The following is a 19670-nucleotide window of genomic DNA, read 5'->3' as shown; positions in this document are numbered from 1 at the left end:
TCATCCAGTACAGATACCGACAATCGATTGAAAACCCAGTCCCTCGCAATCAAACACGTGAGTTACGGTCACGATTGCACGTGGAAATGTTATTCGATTCGTATAAGAAAATATTTCCAATTAAGAGCGAAGAGTAGTCTATTTTTCTTAATCGCGAATTTCCTCACACTAAATGAATATCACTTATTTGCCTGGTATGATTATTCTGGTACATCAACGAATTTTTCTGGCAAGATTGTTTGCACCAATTTGTTCTGGTCGTCGATCGTTAACATCATACACACGCAGAATTCAAGCGACTAGTCGTATTTATTCCCGAAATGTCACTGGTCTAGTATTCCTGAAAAGTACCTGATAAATTTCTAGCTATCACGACTGTAAAATGCAGTACAAGTTGAATTACTGCTATTACATAAGAGCTCAATTTTGTTAGCCACCACCCGTCATCATTAATGATGAAAAAGAGGTAGCTGAAGGCGCTTTTTGGAATCTTACGCCCTCTTCATTACCCAATGACGTTACATTACATCAGTGACACCTGCAACCACGTAGATTATTGCGTCTTTTAGGTAAAGTAAAATATTGTTTCTTTATATAACCTTTAGAATGTTCAAGTGTGTAATTTATGAAACAAGGTAATTTTGGTACAGATGTATGTGCATAAATGCCTTAACCTTCCAGCTAACTTGTTTTCAGTCCAAAACAAAATGCAACTTCGATTCTATACGAATTATGTGACGCCCCATCTCATTTTGTTATGTCAGCTGCATCACCAGTCATTGACATATGGTTGCGATAGAATTGAACGCGCATTTTGTTTGGGAACGAAATCAAGTTAGCCGGAAAGTTGAGGCTTTTATGCATTTTACTGTACAGTAATGTTCATTAATGTATTCCCAATGGCTCACTATTTATTTGGAATCAAAACTGGAACGAGTTTCCGTGCTATTTAAATTTTATGTGCCAATGACTAGCGAGGCAAATGACGGGAGAAACAAATGATACGTTGATCATAGACACGTGAAATTTATATATAAAGAAAACTCGTTTCAGGTTTGATTCTAAAAAAATAGTGATTCATTGGGATTCTATTGATAAACATTACTGTGCAGTACTACTACATGATCTTAATTCAAGATGATGCGAATTGACAGCAGACAATGAATAAGGCTTTAAATAAAACGCATGACAGAAGCAAAAATGCGTCAGTAACGTAATTCCAGATTCAAAGCGAAATACGCACATCAAGAAAAGTATTATTTTATCCAGCGGTAATGAAAATAAATTTATTCCTGTTATAGTATTATATATGCACGGGATCCTTATAAACCCCACTGAAAATCGTTTTTTTATAGTGACATTTTGCGCGTAATAATTTATTCATCGAAATCTAAAAATCACATGAACTCTCGTACCATATAATTGCACTTTCGTACATTACAGATACAAGCGTTTTGCTCGGGGCTTTTACGAAAGTGTTTTATGTGATCGATCATTTGCGAGTAAAGCCGGGACGATACTTCATACCTAGGATTTTCAACTACACCGCATGCAACCTGCGATTAATGCTAATTAAAAATCTATCAACGTCTCGCTAATTAGTCGTGCAACGTGTGTTGAATATACTTGTTCATAATACTATGTAAGTGAATTATTATTGTAGCATTCAAAGCGAATTGACAAGGCTGCAGTAGTTATGTGTTGATTTCGGTAAATGAGGGAAATGCAGATTCAGTTGCAGGTTGTATCTGTTTTCTAAGAAAAATCAGTTTTTTTCTGTAGTAATATAAAACTAGTTTTGATTTATCGATTCTTCACACCTGGTGATGTTTAAACCGAAATAAACATTTAACTATTCTCGACGAAATATTTTGGGTTTCGAAAGGTTTCTATTTCATGACGGATGACAAACAAAACTTCGATGGGAAATCATTTTAACAGAAGTATTTATTCGAAAAATGCCTGACTAGTTTCGAGTTTTAAAACTGTCACTAACTAAAATTACAAATATTCTTATTTCTTACCAACGAAACTTTTGTCAATTTTTCTGTGTTCCTGCGATCGACGTTGCTGTTACAAAGACTCCAAAACCATTTTGCTTTGAAACATTAATTTATTTATTCCTACATAAGCACAATTCATTCCTGTAGATAATCTGTGAAGTGAAACGAACGTCAGAAGGCCTGAAATACGAACTTAAAACATGTATTTATATGTATAAACAGTAACGTAGTTCATACACCAGAATTTGTTTATGAATGAGATTACTATTCAAGCCTCATAAATCCACTTGAGACAAAACCAGTTGTAATATCTAATTCTGAGGGTATCTAGTGTTCGCCATTTAATTAATTCCCTGATTGTTCATTTTCTGATAGGTAATAAATAATGGTTCACTTATCTCCTATCAAAATCACTTAACACGCAGCTATACTTGACAGCAGTAGCGTAGGACTCGAGTTCTAGGTTCACGTACATATTACATGACTAGTTTCACCGGATTGTGATTAAATCCATAAAAAACAAAAAGAAAAAATCCTTCACGGGACTACTTTCAAATTGCAAGAAACTTCGTTTTCTTAAACGATATACGCAAGTGGGTGCAATCGGGTTAGAAGCTGAGATGTTTTCATAATATTCATTTGTAAATGAATAATGCGAATGACTATTTGTTACGCTTAGCATTAAGTGAAGATTATCAGGACAACACGTGAAATATTTGCGACCCGATAACAATCTGCAATGAGATATCGAAGCGAAACTGCCGACGCAGCTGTCAACCTATCGCGCACATGGATTACCAAAGAATTTTCACATAAATAATGATCGACAATCAGCTAATAAAGGTGACTATAAGTATGAGTCGTCGTCACGTGCGGCATCAGTCGCGAGATTTTCATTTGTAATTCAGATTGACTCGAACGCAAAAGTGAGAGTGCTGAAACCACATCGGTAACCACATAATTAACAGGTCAGTTATGATTTCGCTAATAATTGGTCAAGGATGTTGTGCATAGAAAATGTGCATCAATCAAGTTCTAGCAGTGAAACGACGTACAGAAACATCCAGACAGTTTTAACGGACGGGCTGTAAATAAAAATCACTTTCTTGTGATCCAGTAGGGATAACGTAGAAGTGACTGATGACCTGTTACAGTTGTTTCTCGTGTTTTTTTCTGTAGGTAATCAATAGCGCGAAAGAAAGTTCATCACGATGCCTGGAAATCAGACTCGCGCTTTACGTCGTCGTTCCATGCGACGCCAGGCTAGTCTTCGGAACATCGCAAGCACCGAGTGTTGCAAATTGTCTTGCCGAGCAGGTCAGTATCTTTATGGAAAAAAAAGAGAATCCAAGGAAATTATTCTTCGAAAGTACGATTAATTCAACCTTTCGTAAATACGTGAATTACAGGCCTCCGTTCATCTAAAGCCATCAAAAATGGAGCCACGCAATTAAAAAACGACGGAACGATTTGCACACATATCAAAGGTATCATTATCTTTTATTATTCAGCCGATACATGGCGTGCTTGAATATAATCGAGCAGGAATTAAGTGTGTAAAAGTGTGAATATTGGTTACGATTTTGAAAAATCATTACTTTTTTTAACAGGGTAGTTGTAAGAATATTTTTATTATTACAGTACAGCTGCTTATGAATCGCAAAATCAACGTCAGGAAAATAATCGAGAAAAACAGAAATAATATTGAGATAAAAAAATTTACCTCACATTGAATGTATTTTTTGAATAATTTTCAAACCGATTTTTTTATCAATATCTGTATCATCATACATACGACCGTAAAAATACTTTCGTGACTTATTAGTTAAATGACGTTTATTTCGATATTCTCAAAGGCAAGATTTTCAAATTGAAACATGTGTATTATATGTATAAATATATGACAAAGTACTTTCAAATCACTGTACTCAACACATATCGTTTTAGGACCTACTGGGCAGTCTCCCGTTGATTTGGCACCTACTGAAGTGGTACGTAACGAGGAGTTTCCACCACTTAAAATGACAGGACACTGGACTCCACTTGGAAGCGCTTTCATGTACAACACGGGAAACACAGGTGAGACCCAAATGGAGTCAACTTTGGTATGGCAATTGAGAACCGCGTTGTCTTGTGCCCCTCTTTCTCTCTCTCTCTCTTTTTCTCCCTGCGAACATACGATTGACTGCTTTCCTCCGATCTAACAGCGTTTTACTCAGTTTTCTTTTTTCTTTTTTTCGAAATCTCGGAACAGCCGAGATTAGGATGAGCCTCGACCGACCGCCTGCCATTTTGTCCGGAGGACCTCTGAAGGACGAGTACGAATTCGCACAGTTGCACTTTCACTGGGGAGCCAGTAACTGTCATGGTGCTGAACACTCTCTCAACGGAAAATTGTAAGCATTAAATAAATACATAAGATTTCAAAATTGGGTCGAGTTTCAAGTTCAAAAGTAAATTCTGGTCACGAAGTAATTTATTATAGTTCATACATGCATTTACCAATCATGGAATGGTCAAGTAGAGTGCCAAGAATATTTAATTAATTTTGAACATTATTTTACATTATCGAAGCCCGAACGTTTCTTGTAAATATTTGATTTCGTTATTCTTTGCTTGTTGTTTTTCTCTGTCATTTCAGGAATTTTTTAGCACTTTGTGCTTCTTAACGTAGTAGTTCCTTAAATTTGTGAATACAACTATAACTACTCTCTTATACATACCTATATACAAAATGACATTTAACAAATGTGGCTCTTAAAATCTGTCAGGTTCTCGATGGAAGCACACGCGGTGCATTTCAACAAAAGATATGAGACTTTTGAAAACTGCTTGGACAAGCGTGACGGTGTTGTTGTTGTTGGCTACTTTCTGCAAGTTGTAGGCGATGACAGAACTGAGGATCATCCACAGTTCGCAAAGGTTACGGACCACCTCCATCACGTAGTAGAGCCTAACACGAAGGCAGAACTTCCGCATGGTTAGTAAATTTCGCATTATGCAGGATTAGGAACTCGAAAGTAAAGCCAGTAGATTGCCATGATTCGATGACTATTATTACAAAAATAATTGCAGACGCTTTAGCCTGGATGAAGCAGGGTCGGTGTCTCTGTAGTGGGTACTACACGTATCACGGCTCTCTGACCACACCACCCTACAACGAATGTGTAACGTGGATCCTGTTCCCGGACCCAATAAGGATCACGAAAAGACAGGCCGAGCTTTTCCGCAACATGAAGTCCCACTCGGGAGGCTGCATTACCGCCAACTTCCGCCCTGTTCAAGGCCTAAACGGAAGGGAAATATTTTTTGGAAGTTAATCCTCGAAGCACGATGTTCATTTACATTTAAAACCTTTGTATTTATTTATGACTAGCAAATAGCCATATATGTATCCTCAGTATTCTACCAAGTAGAGTTTACCGCAGTTTTTCTATACTATGTATAAGCTATAATTATGAATTATTTTAAGTTATACCTGTTATCGAGGGAATGAAGTGAAATAAAGAACGTATCTCGATCAACATCGACACGCTAAGCTCGCGTTGATGATCGATCGGTAAACGCCAAGGTTACCATCATCGTTGTGATGTGCGAACTATTATCAGTTGTTTGATCTGCACATATGATGGATCTTCTGGTCATTGAGACAGCTGCACGATCAGATGCAGTGTCATACGCCGGCCAAAGTCAACTCAATTATCCAACAGGATATATTACACGCGTAATTTACCAGCAAACTCGTTTCGTCGAGTGGGCGATGGTCAATCGATATCTGAAAGGACCTGAGCGAAATTCACGTGTTAACCGTCATTTGCATTTTACCTTTTTGAAATTTAACCGGTGTGAAATTTCACTGAAAAAAATAGAGCAAAATAGTACCTTGGAATCAGAATCACTAGACAACCAAATATGAATAATCAACCCAGTAAGTTGATTATGATACAGCGGTGATTTGTGGTAAATATTAATTAAGTGTTATTCACTGTTACACCGAAGGTAGGAAACAGTTGGGTCAGTCCCCTATAAATCTGGATGAAGAGAATGTCATCGGGATCCAGCTCCCACCGTTAATCATGAGCGGACATTGGAGCCAAGATGGCTACACCACGCTCGTCAACACGGGATCAACTGGTAAATACTTTTATAACCGGTTCACGAAGCTATTTTCACTTGCAAAAAAATCCCTTCGATCATCATTGCGGCACAATGCCCTTCACCAAATCAAACCCTGATCATTTCATCATCCTACGCAGCACGTATCACCCTTGGGGGTGAGAGAATTCCAGCAACCATTCGCGGCGGGCCTTTCGGAGACGACGTATATCAACTCGACGAAGTCACATTTCGTTGGGGTTCGGCGGACTGCATGGGAGCTGAGCACACGTTAAACGGCACGTGGTTCACAATGGAAGCCCAAGCCCTTCACTGGAATTTGCGATATGGTGCTTTGGAGAAGTGTTGGGACAAGCGAGATGGCCTTGCCATTTGTGCCTATTTTCTTCAGGTTTATCAGCTACCAGCGTGGGAAGAGAATCCCCTCTTCAGCAAAATCACTGACAACTTGGACAAGGTCATTCAGCCCGGAATATCCGCGAAGATAACTCCAAGTATCTGTACAACTTTTTCAATTATACGTGTGTTTTTTTTTAATCCCTCCTTCTCCACTTTCCTACGTCAAAACAGACTAACACAAATCTGTCCTAGTACTAATATTACCATTGTACTATAAACACTACGAATTCACTACTGCGATTTCGTATGATCAGAGCCATTTCTTTATTTCTACGTCTGAGGAAAACGTGTTGCAGTGTTTTTATTCATAACTTCGTATAGAATGGGACTGTTAAAGCTCACTATCGCGTTTGAGATACGTGGACTTGGATATTTGGAGATATGTGTATACAACAACGTCGAAATCTCATATATCTTATTATTTTATCAAATATAATTATCAAATCACGCTTGCTCTTTCTTAGGTTTACCAAGTCAAACTTTTCTGCACATCTAGATTCGTTGTGCTGGATGAGGCAGGCCTGCCAGACACCGGGATACTACACGTATCAAGGCTCGATCACAACGTCTCCGTATCACGAGTGCGTCACTTGGATAATTTTTCCGGAGCCTGTGAGGATATCCGAACATCAGGCAAGGATGTTTCGTAGTTTACGGAATAAATATGGCAGCTGCATACGCGAAAACCATCGGCCCGTTCAACACCTCAACGGACGAACAGTTTACTATGCTAGTTGATATGGAACAGGCTATTCCACTACAGAAAAATAAATTAGGCCTTGATTAGTTTCTTCTGAGCACTAAATGTTAGCCGACCACGAGAAGTTAACCATCGACTTATTGCCAGTGTAATTATACCTTGGAAGATCGCGAGAACACACATACGATCTGAAATTTTGCAAAGAGTTCAAAAATATGTAGCGGTTGTGTAATCGGCGGTTGTTTGACCTCATATAATTCACTGCGATTGAGGTGAAATTTTTTCGTGTTACGAACTGGAGCAAATACATTTTATTACACTTCTACCTCCATCAGAATAATTCACTTGATACAATGGTTAAGTTAATATTGATAAAAATAACAATTACGTATGTATGGTGGATTTTTTATTCTCAGCCTCCGTATTTACATTTAACCTAACTGTTTTGGTCTATGGATACGTAAATGTGAGGCGGAAATCGAAGGTCCTCGCATGACTTATATTCATTCAATAATGATGCCTAATTGCGATTTTTGCAAATACTTTCTGAACGATTGTAATCAATGAATTATTTCAGTTGTGAGGTACATACCTACTATAATTATTATTCCATATCGAATCATGTTCTGATGTTTGCAAATTGTAGTTATGATGAATAAAAGTTGTACCCAAACTCGTATTGAGTTGTCAATAGCATTTAGTTTATTTCATTATAGAATAAACGATAAGCGTGTTGACTACTATTCCATATCTTATTCTGCTTACCGAAATGAGAGCTGACCGCATCAGAATATCGAAAAAACCGACTGAGGGACGATTTTGAAAATCGGAGTATACGTAAGTTTGGGCAATGGACATTGCAGATCAGGTGTCAACTTTTTATTAGCGTCCAACAAAATAGTAAGCATGCAATTATTATACCTATACATCGGTCGTAGGGAGCCAAGCTAAAATATAGATTCCAAGACAGCTGGAATACCGATTTCAGTTCCTCCAGCAACAAAACGTGACCGATGTAATTTGAAACCGTTCAGTGAGTACTAAAGTATTTACTCCACACTTCGATGTTGACTGATATTAAACTAAAGCCTGGATGAGTATAGATAGTAAATACCTGATATTTGCTGAACACGCTTTTCTGGCCTCTTCTCTCAATTTGCTTTTTCCTTTACTTTTACCTAGTCGGAGACCTTTCCTTCAGGTTGTACTTGGAAGACGTCACACTCAGTGCCAAACTGAATTTTTGCACCTAGTTTGAGACCTACTTTTAGGCAAAAACAGTGACGATTTTGGATACTCTCCATTTGGATTTTCGATGAAAATTCGACAATTCTGAATACTACTGGAATGAATTATTTGATAAACTACTCCATCATAATTTTTCTAAAGAAATCGATTAAGCGTAGTCCCATTACGCTGCAATTAACACATCGGAAGTTACAGCCTAACAACAATGAATTTTGTTCCTCATTTTTCTGCGAATGATCCTACGCTCTTTTCCTTGTGTTTTCTCGGTTCCTCGGGGTCCGATTGGTTAGGAAAGGGTCACAAGAATCAAAAATTTAAGACCGATAGTTTTTTTGGCGAAAACATAGGCGTGAAGGTAGGGCTAACCTCCTGTTTTTATCGTTGACCGAAGAAGATGAAGACAGTTGCCCTAACGGGCATTGGTGTGACAACCGTTGATCGCTCCGTGAGATGTTCCAACGGTAGAGTTGAGAACTTATTGCAGAACATCAGAGAGTTACCGATTTCTACATGATGCTGGCTGCATTCACCTTCCAAGTAACACAGTCTTCGCAATGGTGAGCCCAAGCCAGTACTTAGCCGGTGTGTACTCATCGAGTTTAGGCGTTACCGAGTTGTCGGCGATTCAAGAAATTAATTATGAGAATATACTTCTTCCGAAATTCGTAGCAATACAGTGATTTAATTGAAGTATAGGTACCCGAGAGAAGAATGTACACGCAGATCATAAATAATAATAAATCAGATGTGATAATGATGCAGAGACCAAAAAATATATGTACGTATATGCGGTCCATGTACGATATTAATATGTACGACCCGTTTACGATTAATACGTGATGCATACTATAAATTTTATAATTTTCCAGGAGACAAACTAGATTATCTACAATAATACGTCGATAATATGAAAATAAAAGAATTATTCATTTCGAAATGGGATTCTATTCGACACGCGCTCGATGTATTCCATAACATTAATATTCATAATTATTCCAACAACATTTGCTCTGTCGATCTTGAATTTTCGCAGGCGTAGAATCGAAAGGCTGTTTTAGCTAGTCGCAAGTGAAGTATCTACGTTGGGTAGAGAAACACAATTGTTTTTCGAAAAGTGTTCGTATGGAAAAAAATTCAGAGTAACTGCAATGTATGCGCTGATTTTGATCCAGATGAAATGGATGCTCCGTATATGAGACAGTATTTAATGCAGTGTCCTGATTTAAAGAACTGAAAAGGTGATAGGGAGAAAAAGAACGAAGCTTCTTAACACTTCGAGTGTATTTTAACACACATTTGAAAGATACGAGCAAAATTTTTCATCATCCAACTGTCGCAGAACGGCAGCGTTGTCAGCCGACCCGTTAACTGAAGGATATATCTTCAGTCAACGGCTGACCATCGAAGGGCCTGGCCGCTTGAGTCTGGAATCGGCAGGAGAGATAAAGTGCGTATTTCTTGTATGAAATGTGAAAACTAAACTCATTATACATCATATCATATCATCGTACATCATACATCATACATCATACATTATATCATATCATCACAAATCATACATCATACATCATACATCATACATCATACATCATCATACCTAGTATTACAGTTCGAAACCAAAGTTTGAATTTTCGGATGTTCGGAAACTGACGTCACCAATTCAAAATCAGCTAGCCGAATTCCTCAGTCGGGAAACAACCGCGCAGTAGAGCGGACGGATGAGAGTCGCGCTCCGCAAATTTCGAGTACCGGGTTCTCAACCTCTCGGATCCCGCGCTTCGGGTCCGCTACGTATTTCGAGTACCGGGTTCTCAACCTCCCGGATCTACAATAAATTATTTCAATTCGTTTTTCGCGCAAGCCGAAATTCAGTAGCTGTCAGTCCGCTAATAAAATTTCTCGACTTCCAGGATAAGCGCTCCGTGGTTCCTGGTTCACGTTTACAATAAATTATTTCAATTCGTTTTTCGCGCAAGCCGAAATTCAGTAGCTCTCAGTCCGCTAATAAAATTTCTCGACTTCCAGGATAAGCGCTCCGTGGTTCCTGGTTCACGTTTACAATAAATTATTTCAATTCGTTTTTCGCGCAAGCCGAAATTCAGTAGCTGTCAGTCCGCTAATAAAATTTCTCGACTTCCAGGATAAGCGCTCCGTGGTTCCTGGTTCACGTTTACAATAAATTATTTCAATTCGTTTTTCGCGCAAGCCGAAATTCAGTAGCTGTCAGTCCGCTAATAAAATTTCTCGACTTCCAGGATAAGCGCTCCGTGGTTCCTGGTTCACGTTTACAATAAATTATTTCAATTCGTTTTTCGCGCAAGCCAAAATTCAGTAGCTGTCGGTCCGCTAATAAAATTTCACGACTTCCAGGATAAGCGCTCCGTGGTTCCTGGTTCACGTTTACAATAAATTATTTCAATTCGTTTTTCGCGCAAGCCCATATTCAGTAGCTCTCAGTCCGCTAATAAAACTTCTCGACTTCCAGGATAAGCGCTCCGTGGTTCCTGGTTCACGTTTACAATAAATTATTTCAATTCGTTTTTCGCGCAAGCCCATATTCAGTAGCTCTCAGTCCGCTAATAAAATTTCTCGACTTCCAGGATAAGCGCTCCGTGGTTCCTGGTTCACGTTTACAATAAATTATTTCAATTCGTTTTTCGCGCAACCCCGAATTCAATAGCTGTCGGTACGCTAATAAAATTTCTATAACTTTGCAATCTTCTCATAATCTTTCTGGTAGATTATATCGATAAAAAAATTATATCAAACCTTACACATTATTTTTGATTTGTTCTCACGTTGAAAATATTTATTAGTATTCGGGGTATAACTCGAGGTGGTTGAAGGTGGTCGGAGGTGGACGAGGAGGAGGACGAGGAGGACGAGGATTTGTGCTGGGTAAGTAAAACACTTTTCTAATATTTGATGGCAATTATAATTATATTTCATCTGAAATATTACAAACTTGTCACGTTTACAATAAATTATTTCAATTCATTTTTCGTGCAAGCACATATTCAGTTGGTATGAATAATCTTATACAATTTGTTATATTATTAATTAATTAATCAATATTCTTATAATATTTGATGGCAATTGTAATTATATTTCATCTGAAATATTACAAACTTGTCACGTTTACAATAAATTATTTCAATTCATTTTTCGTGCAAGCACATATTCAGTAGCTATGAATAATCTTGTACAATTTATTATATTATTAATTAATTGATTAAATACATTAATCCTTACACAATATTTTCGATGTCTTCCTATACTATAAATATTCATTACTATTCCAGGTATTACCCGAGGTGGTCGGAGGTGGACGAGGAGGAGGACGAGCTGGACGAGGAGGAGGCGGGGTGGGTCGTGGGAGAGGACCTCTCCTCTCCTCAGAGGAGAGGAGGGGGAGGGGCAGGGAAGGGGGAGAGGTGGGCGGGGAGCGGGAAGAGATGGGAAGGGGAGGGGAGGGCGGCGGGGAGGGGTGGGCAGCGGGGAGGGGGGGAGGGGAGGGAAGGGGCGGGGAGGGTGGCGGGAGGGGGTGGGTGGGCGGGTGGCGGGAGGGGGTGGGTGGGCGGGTGGGCGGCCGGGCGGGTGGGAGGGAGGGAGGGAGGGAGAGAGTGGAGGACGGATGTCAATGCGAGCCCGTTAGAGTTAATAGAGCAGTACACCCCCCCCCCCCTCCTGCGCCCGCCCGCCCTCCCTCCCTCCCTCCCTCCCTCCCTCCCTCCCTCCCTCCCTCCCTCCCTCCCTCCAACCCGCCCGCCCACCCCCTCCCGCCACCCTCCCCTTCCCACCCCTTCCCTTCCCTTCCCTTCCCATCCCTTCCCACTCCCCGCCTACCTTTCCCCCTTCCCCGCCCCTCCCCCTCCTCTCCTCTGAGGAGAGGAGAGGTCCTCTCCCACGACCCACCCCGCCTCCTCCTCGTCCAGCTCGTCCTCCTCCTCGTCCACCTCCGACCACCTCGGGTAATACCTGGAATAGTAATGAATATTTATAGTATAGGAAGACATCGAAAATATTGTGTAAGGATTAATGTATTTAATCAATTAATTAATAATATAATAAATTGTACAAGATTATTCATAGCTACTGAATATGTGCTTGCACGAAAAATGAATTGAAATAATTTATTGTAAACGTGACAAGTTTGTAATATTTCAGATGAAATATAATTACAATTGCCATCAAATATTATAAGAATATTGATTAATTAATTAATAATATAACAAATTGTATAAGATTATTCATACCAACTGAATATGTGCTTGCACGAAAAATGAATTGAAATAATTTATTGTAAACGTGACAAGTTTGTAATATTTCAGATGAAATATAATTATAATTGCCATCAAATATTAGAAAAGTGTTTTACTCACCCAGCACAAATCCTCGTCCTCCTCGTCCTCCTCCTCGTCCACCTCCGACCACCTTCAACCACCTCGAGTTATACCCCGAATACTAATAAATATTTTCAGCGTGAGAACAAATCAAAAATAATGTGTAAGGTTTGATATAATTTTTTGATCGATATAATCTACCAGAAAGATTATGAGAAGATTATAAAGTTATAGAAATTTTATCAGCGGACTGACAGCTCCTGAACTTCGGCTTGCGCGAAAAACGAATTGAAATAATTTATTGTAAACGTGAACCAGGAACCACGGAGCGCTTATCCTGGAAGTCGAGAAATTTTATTAGCGGACTGACAGCTACTGAATTTCGGCTTGCGCGAAAAACGAATTGAAATAATTTATTGTAAACGTGAACCAGGAACCACGGAGCGCTTATCCTGGAAGTCGAGAAATTTTATTAGCGGACTGAGAGCTACTGAATATGGGCTTGCGCGAAAAACGAATTGAAATAATTTATTGTAAACGTGAACCAGGAACCACGGAGCGCTTATCCTGGAAGTCGAGAAGTTTTATTAGCGGACTGAGAGCTACTGAATATGGGCTTGCGCGAAAAACGAATTGAAATAATTTATTGTAAACGTGAACCAGGAACCACGGAGCGCTTATCCTGGAAGTCGAGAAATTTTATTAGCGGACTGAGAGCTACTGAATATGGGCTTGCGCGAAAAACGAATTGAAATAATTTATTGTAAACGTGAACCAGGAACCACGGAGCGCTTATCCTGGAAGTCGAGAAATTTTATTAGCGGACTGAGAGCTACTGAATATGGGCTTGCGCGAAAAACGAATTGAAATAATTTATTGTAAACGTGAACCAGGAACCACGGAGCGCTTATCGTGGAAGTCGAGAAATTTTATTAGCGGACTGACAGCTACTGAATTTCGACTTGCGCGAAAAACGAATTGAAATAATTTATTGTAAACGTGAACCCGGAACCACGGAGCGCTTATCCTGGAAGTCGAGAAATTTTATTAGCGGACTGACAGCTACTGAATTTCGGCTTGCGCGAAAAACGAATTGAAATAATTTATTGTAAACGTGAACCAGGAACCACGGAGCGCTTATCCTGGAAGTCGAGAAATTTTATTAGCGGACTGAGAGCTACTGAATATGGGCTTGCGCGAAAAACGAATTGAAATAATTTATTGTAAACGTGAACCAGGAACCACGGAGCGCTTATCCTGGAAGTCGTGAAATTTTATTAGCGGACCGACAGCTACTGAATTTTGGCTTGCGCGAAAAACGAATTGAAATAATTTATTGTAAACGTGAACCCGGAACCACGGAGCGCTTATCCTGGAAGTCGAGAAATTTCATTAGCGGACCGACAGCTACTGAATTTCGGCTTGCGCGAAAAACGAATTGAAATAATTTATTGTAAACGTGAACCAGGAACCACGGAGCGCTTATCCTGGAAGTCGAGAAATTTTATTAGCGGACTGACAGCTACTGAATTTCGGCTTGCGCGAAAAACGAATTGAAATAATTTATTGTAAACGTGAACCAGGAACCACGGAGCGCTTATCCTGGAAGTCGAGAAATTTTATTAGCGGACTGACAGCTACTGAATTTCGGCTTGCGCGAAAAACGAATTGAAATAATTTATTGTAAACGTGAACCAGGAACCACGGAGAGCTTATCCTGGAAGTCGAGAAATTTTATTAGCGGACTGAGAGCTACTGAATTTCGGCTTGCGCGAAAAACGAATTGAAATAATTTATTGTAAACGTGAACCAGGAACCACGGAGCGCTTATCCTGGAAGTCGAGAAATTTTATTAGCGGACTGACAGCTACTGAATTTCGGCTTGCGCGAAAAACGAATTGAAATAATTTATTGTAGATCCGGGAGGTTGAGAACCCGGTACTCGAAATACGTAGCGGACCCGAAGCGCGGGATCCGAGAGGTTGAGAACCCGGTACTCGAAATTTGCGGAGCGCGACTCTCATCCGTCCGCTCTACTGCGCGGTTGTTTCCCGACTGAGGAATTCGGCTAGCTGATTTTGAATTGGTGACGTCAGTTTCCGAACATCCGAAAATTCAAACTTTGGTTTCGAACTGTAATACTAGGTATGATGATGTATGATGTATGATGTATGATGTATGATGTATGATTTGTGATGATATGATATAATGTATGATGTATGATGTATGATGTACGATGATATGATATGATGTATAATGAGTTTAGTTTTCACATTTCATACAAGAAATACGCACTTTATCTCTCCTGCCGATTCCAGACTCAAGCGGCCAGGCCCTTCGATGGTCAGCCGTTGACTGAAGATATATCCTTCAGTTAACGGGTCGGCTGACAACGCTGCCGTTCTGCGACAGTTGGATGATGAAAAATTTTGCTCGTATCTTTCAAATGTGTGTTAAAATACACTCGAAGTGTTAAGAAGCTTCGTTCTTTTTCTCCCTATCACCTTTTCAGTTCTTTAAATCAGGACACTGCATTAAATACTGTCTCATATACGGAGCATCCATTTCATCTGGATCAAAATCAGCGCATACATTGCAGTTACTCTGAATTTTTTTCCATACGAACACTTTTCGAAAAACAATTGTGTTTCTCTACCCAACGTAGATACTTCACTTGCGACTAGCTAAAACAGCCTTTCGATTCTACGCCTGCGAAAATTCAAGATCGACAGAGCAAATGTTGTTGGAATAATTATGAATATTAATGTTATGGAATACATCGAGCGCGTGTCGAATAGAATCCCATTTCGAAATGAATAATTCTTTTATTTTCATATTATCGACGTATTATTGTAGATAATCTAGTTTGTCTCCTGGAAAATTATAAAATTTATAGTATGCATCACGTATTAATCGTAAACGGGTCGTACATATTAATATCGTACATGGACCGCATATACGTACATATATTTTTTGGTCTCTGCATCATTATCACATCTGATTTATTATTATTTATGATCTGCGTGTACATTCTTCTCTCGGGTACCTATACTTCAATTAAATCACTGTATTGCTACGAATTTCGGAAGAAGTATATTCTCATAATTAATTTCTTGAATCGCCGACAACTCGGTAACGCCTAAACTCGATGAGTACACACCGGCTAAGTACTGGCTTGGGCTCACCATTGCGAAGACTGTGTTACTTGGAAGGTGAATGCAGCCAGCATCATGTAGAAATCGGTAACTCTCTGATGTTCTGCAATAAGTTCTCAACTCTACCGTTGGAACATCTCACGGAGCGATCAACGGTTGTCACACCAATGCCCGTTAGGGCAACTGTCTTCATCTTCTTCGGTCAACGTAGGAGGTGTTTAGAGGTGGTTGTGGCGATCGGTGGAGGTCGAGGAGGACGAGCAAAACGAGGATGACGAATGTGGTTGGTGGTGGTCGAAACTGGTAGGAGGTGTTCGGAAATGGTACGAGTTGGTCAGAGCTGGTAAGAGGTGGTATGAGGTCGGTGGTGGCGACAGGAGGTGGTAGAAGGTGGATGGAGATGGTAGGAGGTGTTTGGAAGTGGACGTGGAGGACGAAGGTGGTCGGAAACGTGTTGTCATCATTTTCTCGATGCGCCACATCGACGTAATTTTGTGTTTCAACACATATTACGAGAGTTAAAGAAAAAATAGTTCTCACCTAATTGTCGCAAAATGAAGGAGTTATTGTCTGACCATTAAAGTGGCGTGACACTGGAGTCTTGAATCGACGGGAAAGGTGGCGTACGTAATTCTTGTCTGAAGCGTAGAAACCAAAATTATTTCCAACTGACACGTATTTTTATTATCGATCAATTAAGAATCCCCAAAAAACGGGGAAATCATTCTCATTTTTGAACTTAAACGAAGAAATTTGTGTTGTAAAAATTCTCATTCTTCATGATTTGATGAGAAAAAAAATTCTCGTATTTTTCAGACGTGCATTAAAATCTACTCAAAATCAAAAGAATTTTCCATGTTTTTTTTCCTTATCAAAAGAAAACAAAGAACGCCTCCGAAACACCTGCAAAAAATTTTATTGTACGATATTAATGTGTTACAAAAATTAAATTGTAACTTACTGCCTATTTCTTGAATTACATGGTTTCTCCCACCCAAGGACTATCGCAAACATAGAATCCCCACCAGTAATGCACCACTTACAAAATATAAGCTGATAAACTTAGTGGGAAGTTACTTTTAAATTCAATCTGCATGTAATTGATATTCTGTGCACAATTTTTACTGTCAAAAATGTGTGTAGTCTTTCGTATTATCGTGAAGTTATCGATATAATGGCAAAAGACTAAATCATCATGTGCACGAAGTTGTCTTGCTGGTGACACATTGTATTGACAGCTCAGCCTATAGAATATTAATAGAATGTTCAGAATAAGTCGAAGTGAGTAATATTTAATGAAATATAATTGGTAATAGAAAGCTTTCAATGAAACCGAATTCCAGTGCATCAATGAATAAATAAACTTGAATCTACTACACCATTATCCGAAAACGTGCCGAAATCTTGATTCAGTCCCAACGTAAATTTTGGAATAATGCAATGCACTTTTTGAGAATTCAAACACGAACACACCATGCAATTGTACAAAATCATTAAAACCACTGTTGGAATAATTGTTTGAAACAGAGGCACTTAGCTTGGTGGAGGACTACCGTTTCTGCTGCAGTGAATACTTCACCTACCATGGATCCAGCACTAGTTTTCCATTTTCTGAGAACGTAACTTGTCTGATATTCCCGATTCCAATCCAAATTAGCAAGAGGCAAATAGAAGCGTTCCGACATATCCATGGAACAGGCAAATGTCGCCTCACGTCGAATACCGGGCACATACAACTCTTAGGTGATAGAAAAATGTATATTGTCAAGAAGAGATACGAACCAACTGACAATGACGACTCTTAAAGGAAGACGATCGGCCGCAAATAATTCCAACGGAATTTATTTGAATTCGTTCAAAAAAACATAACCGCATGAAAAGCTTAACGTTTTTTTTCCATCTCCTCAATATCAAAGAGATAAGAACCAAAAGTCGTAGTTGTATAAATTTTTCAACAACAATAGAATATCTGTTGTTGCCTGACTGTGATGTGGTCAAAAATATATATTCAGTAATAAGAGATGGATTAATTAAATTATTACAGCGTCATCGCTCACTCTGGTAAATTTTCGACTATTTTGGATAAAATATGAATCGTCCACACGCATAGCATATGCAAAGAGTCTGCGATTTGGAATAATGGAGAATATTCTTACATTTGTGAGAGTATAATTCAGATTCTTGTCGTTTTTGAGAGGGTTTCTATATTGCATATTTCTCAGGTAAGACCTCCAAACGCTACTTTGCAACTTGGGGGCATCATGGTACATGGGAAACACACGGTGCACGGAAAAAGATGCAATCGGTTGTTATCCCTTCCTCTTTTATTCAGCCAATTACAGTAATACACTTGTAAAGCATGATTTAACAGAGACGAAATACGTGGGTGTTTCCAAGGTTTCGATACTTTGTCTTGCACCTTTTTCAATAAGTTTATAATTTTGTGATTCACTGAGAGTCGCAGGATTATTAGATTTATACCATTATGCATTATACATATACCCGCAGACGCGTGATGATAATTAGGATTGAGAAAAATTGATCACTGCGAATTAAAGGGCTTAATTTTCTTTTCTTTTCATTTCTTTTTTACTCAAAAATATATATGTATATATTTATTAAATATCGTAATATTTAAATAATAACATAGTTATTCATCATATAATACATTTACGACAATTGTTCATCATTTACAAATGAAAATAGATGTGTCTTTCACTTCGTTTTCTCTTATTTTTGGTATTGTAATACCTCAGCTAACAGATATCTATCAATTCACAAGTTATACATACAAAGCATACGCAGTCAAAATGATTCCTGTATTCAGTTGTAATTTGATTATGCCTAAAAATTTTCGACTTGAACGGTATTGTTAGGATTTGGAAGATTGATTATTACCTTTATTTGATCGAACTTCTAATTCTCGATCGAAGAGGATGAGAAAGAGATATAATATAAGACAGATATTAATAAAAGTGGTAATAAATAAGGTCGCCACGTAACAATTTAGGTTTTCTTTCACGTAGATAGTTATGATATTTGTGCTATTTTTCTCTGCCAACATCCATGAATCACGTAGAATCAAATGTTATTAGTATCATGCATTCAAAAATATAAAGTTAAAGTATTCCGTGTACCGCGATTATCTCATTGCACAGTAAAACGCAGTCTCTGTGGAGTAATTCAGATATCAACAATATTAACGAAAATAGATATCAGGTATCAGAGAAAAAAATGACACCATCACACTATCGAAGACTTGCGATTCACTATTAATTAAAGAACTTTTCGAACACGGTACCACAGAGTTTGGCATGTTCAATGACGGTATACAATATTTAAATCGTACAATGTATCCTAAGTAAATCCTTACAATTTGTTTTGCTACCTTCACGAAATGGTACATCTCGTATTAATGTAATAATTAAAAGTAACAAAATATAGTAAAACAAATTATTTTTTAATATATACACATAACACTGCAGTGTAACAGAGATACACAATATACATACAGCGATATAACTTTTATTTATTTTATTATATACATAGATATAATAAACTTTTCAATCCTTGAATGCTAAATATACATATTATATATATTTTTTTTATATTTTTATTATATATATATATAATTAATGTCATTTCTGTTTTGTATGACCTAAGGTTTCCTTTGTTTTGTTTTGTTTTGTTTGTTTCTTTTTTTTTC

General features: G+C 38.5%; 2 protein-coding genes across 2 annotated transcripts; both read left to right on the top strand.

The window, feature by feature from the left end:
* Window positions 1-2866: 2866 nt before the first annotated feature.
* LOC124310513 (carbonic anhydrase 1-like) lies at window positions 2867-5504 on the top strand. The gene is made up of 7 exons (XM_046774544.1): window positions 2867-2971; window positions 3183-3320; window positions 3413-3490; window positions 3951-4082; window positions 4258-4399; window positions 4775-4983; window positions 5079-5504. The coding sequence occupies exons 2-7, from the start codon at window positions 3215-3217 to the stop codon at window positions 5321-5323; spliced, it is 912 nt and encodes a 303-aa protein (XP_046630500.1). The 5' UTR covers window positions 2867-2971; window positions 3183-3214; the 3' UTR covers window positions 5324-5504.
* Window positions 5505-5700: 196 nt separating this feature from the next.
* LOC124310515 (carbonic anhydrase 1-like) lies at window positions 5701-7789 on the top strand. Its single transcript, XM_046774548.1, has 4 exons — window positions 5701-5931; window positions 6003-6137; window positions 6260-6613; window positions 7015-7789. Exons 1-4 carry the CDS (start codon window positions 5916-5918, stop codon window positions 7254-7256), a joined length of 747 nt encoding a protein of 248 aa, XP_046630504.1. The 5' UTR covers window positions 5701-5915; the 3' UTR covers window positions 7257-7789.
* Window positions 7790-19670: the final 11881 nt, after the last annotated feature.

Source organism: Neodiprion virginianus, chromosome 1 (assembly GCF_021901495.1).
Source record: "Neodiprion virginianus isolate iyNeoVirg1 chromosome 1, iyNeoVirg1.1, whole genome shotgun sequence".
NCBI classification, from domain to species: domain Eukaryota; kingdom Metazoa; phylum Arthropoda; class Insecta; order Hymenoptera; family Diprionidae; genus Neodiprion; species Neodiprion virginianus.
Note: the sequence above shows the minus strand (reverse complement) of the source record. Positions and strands in the feature narration are given on the sequence as shown.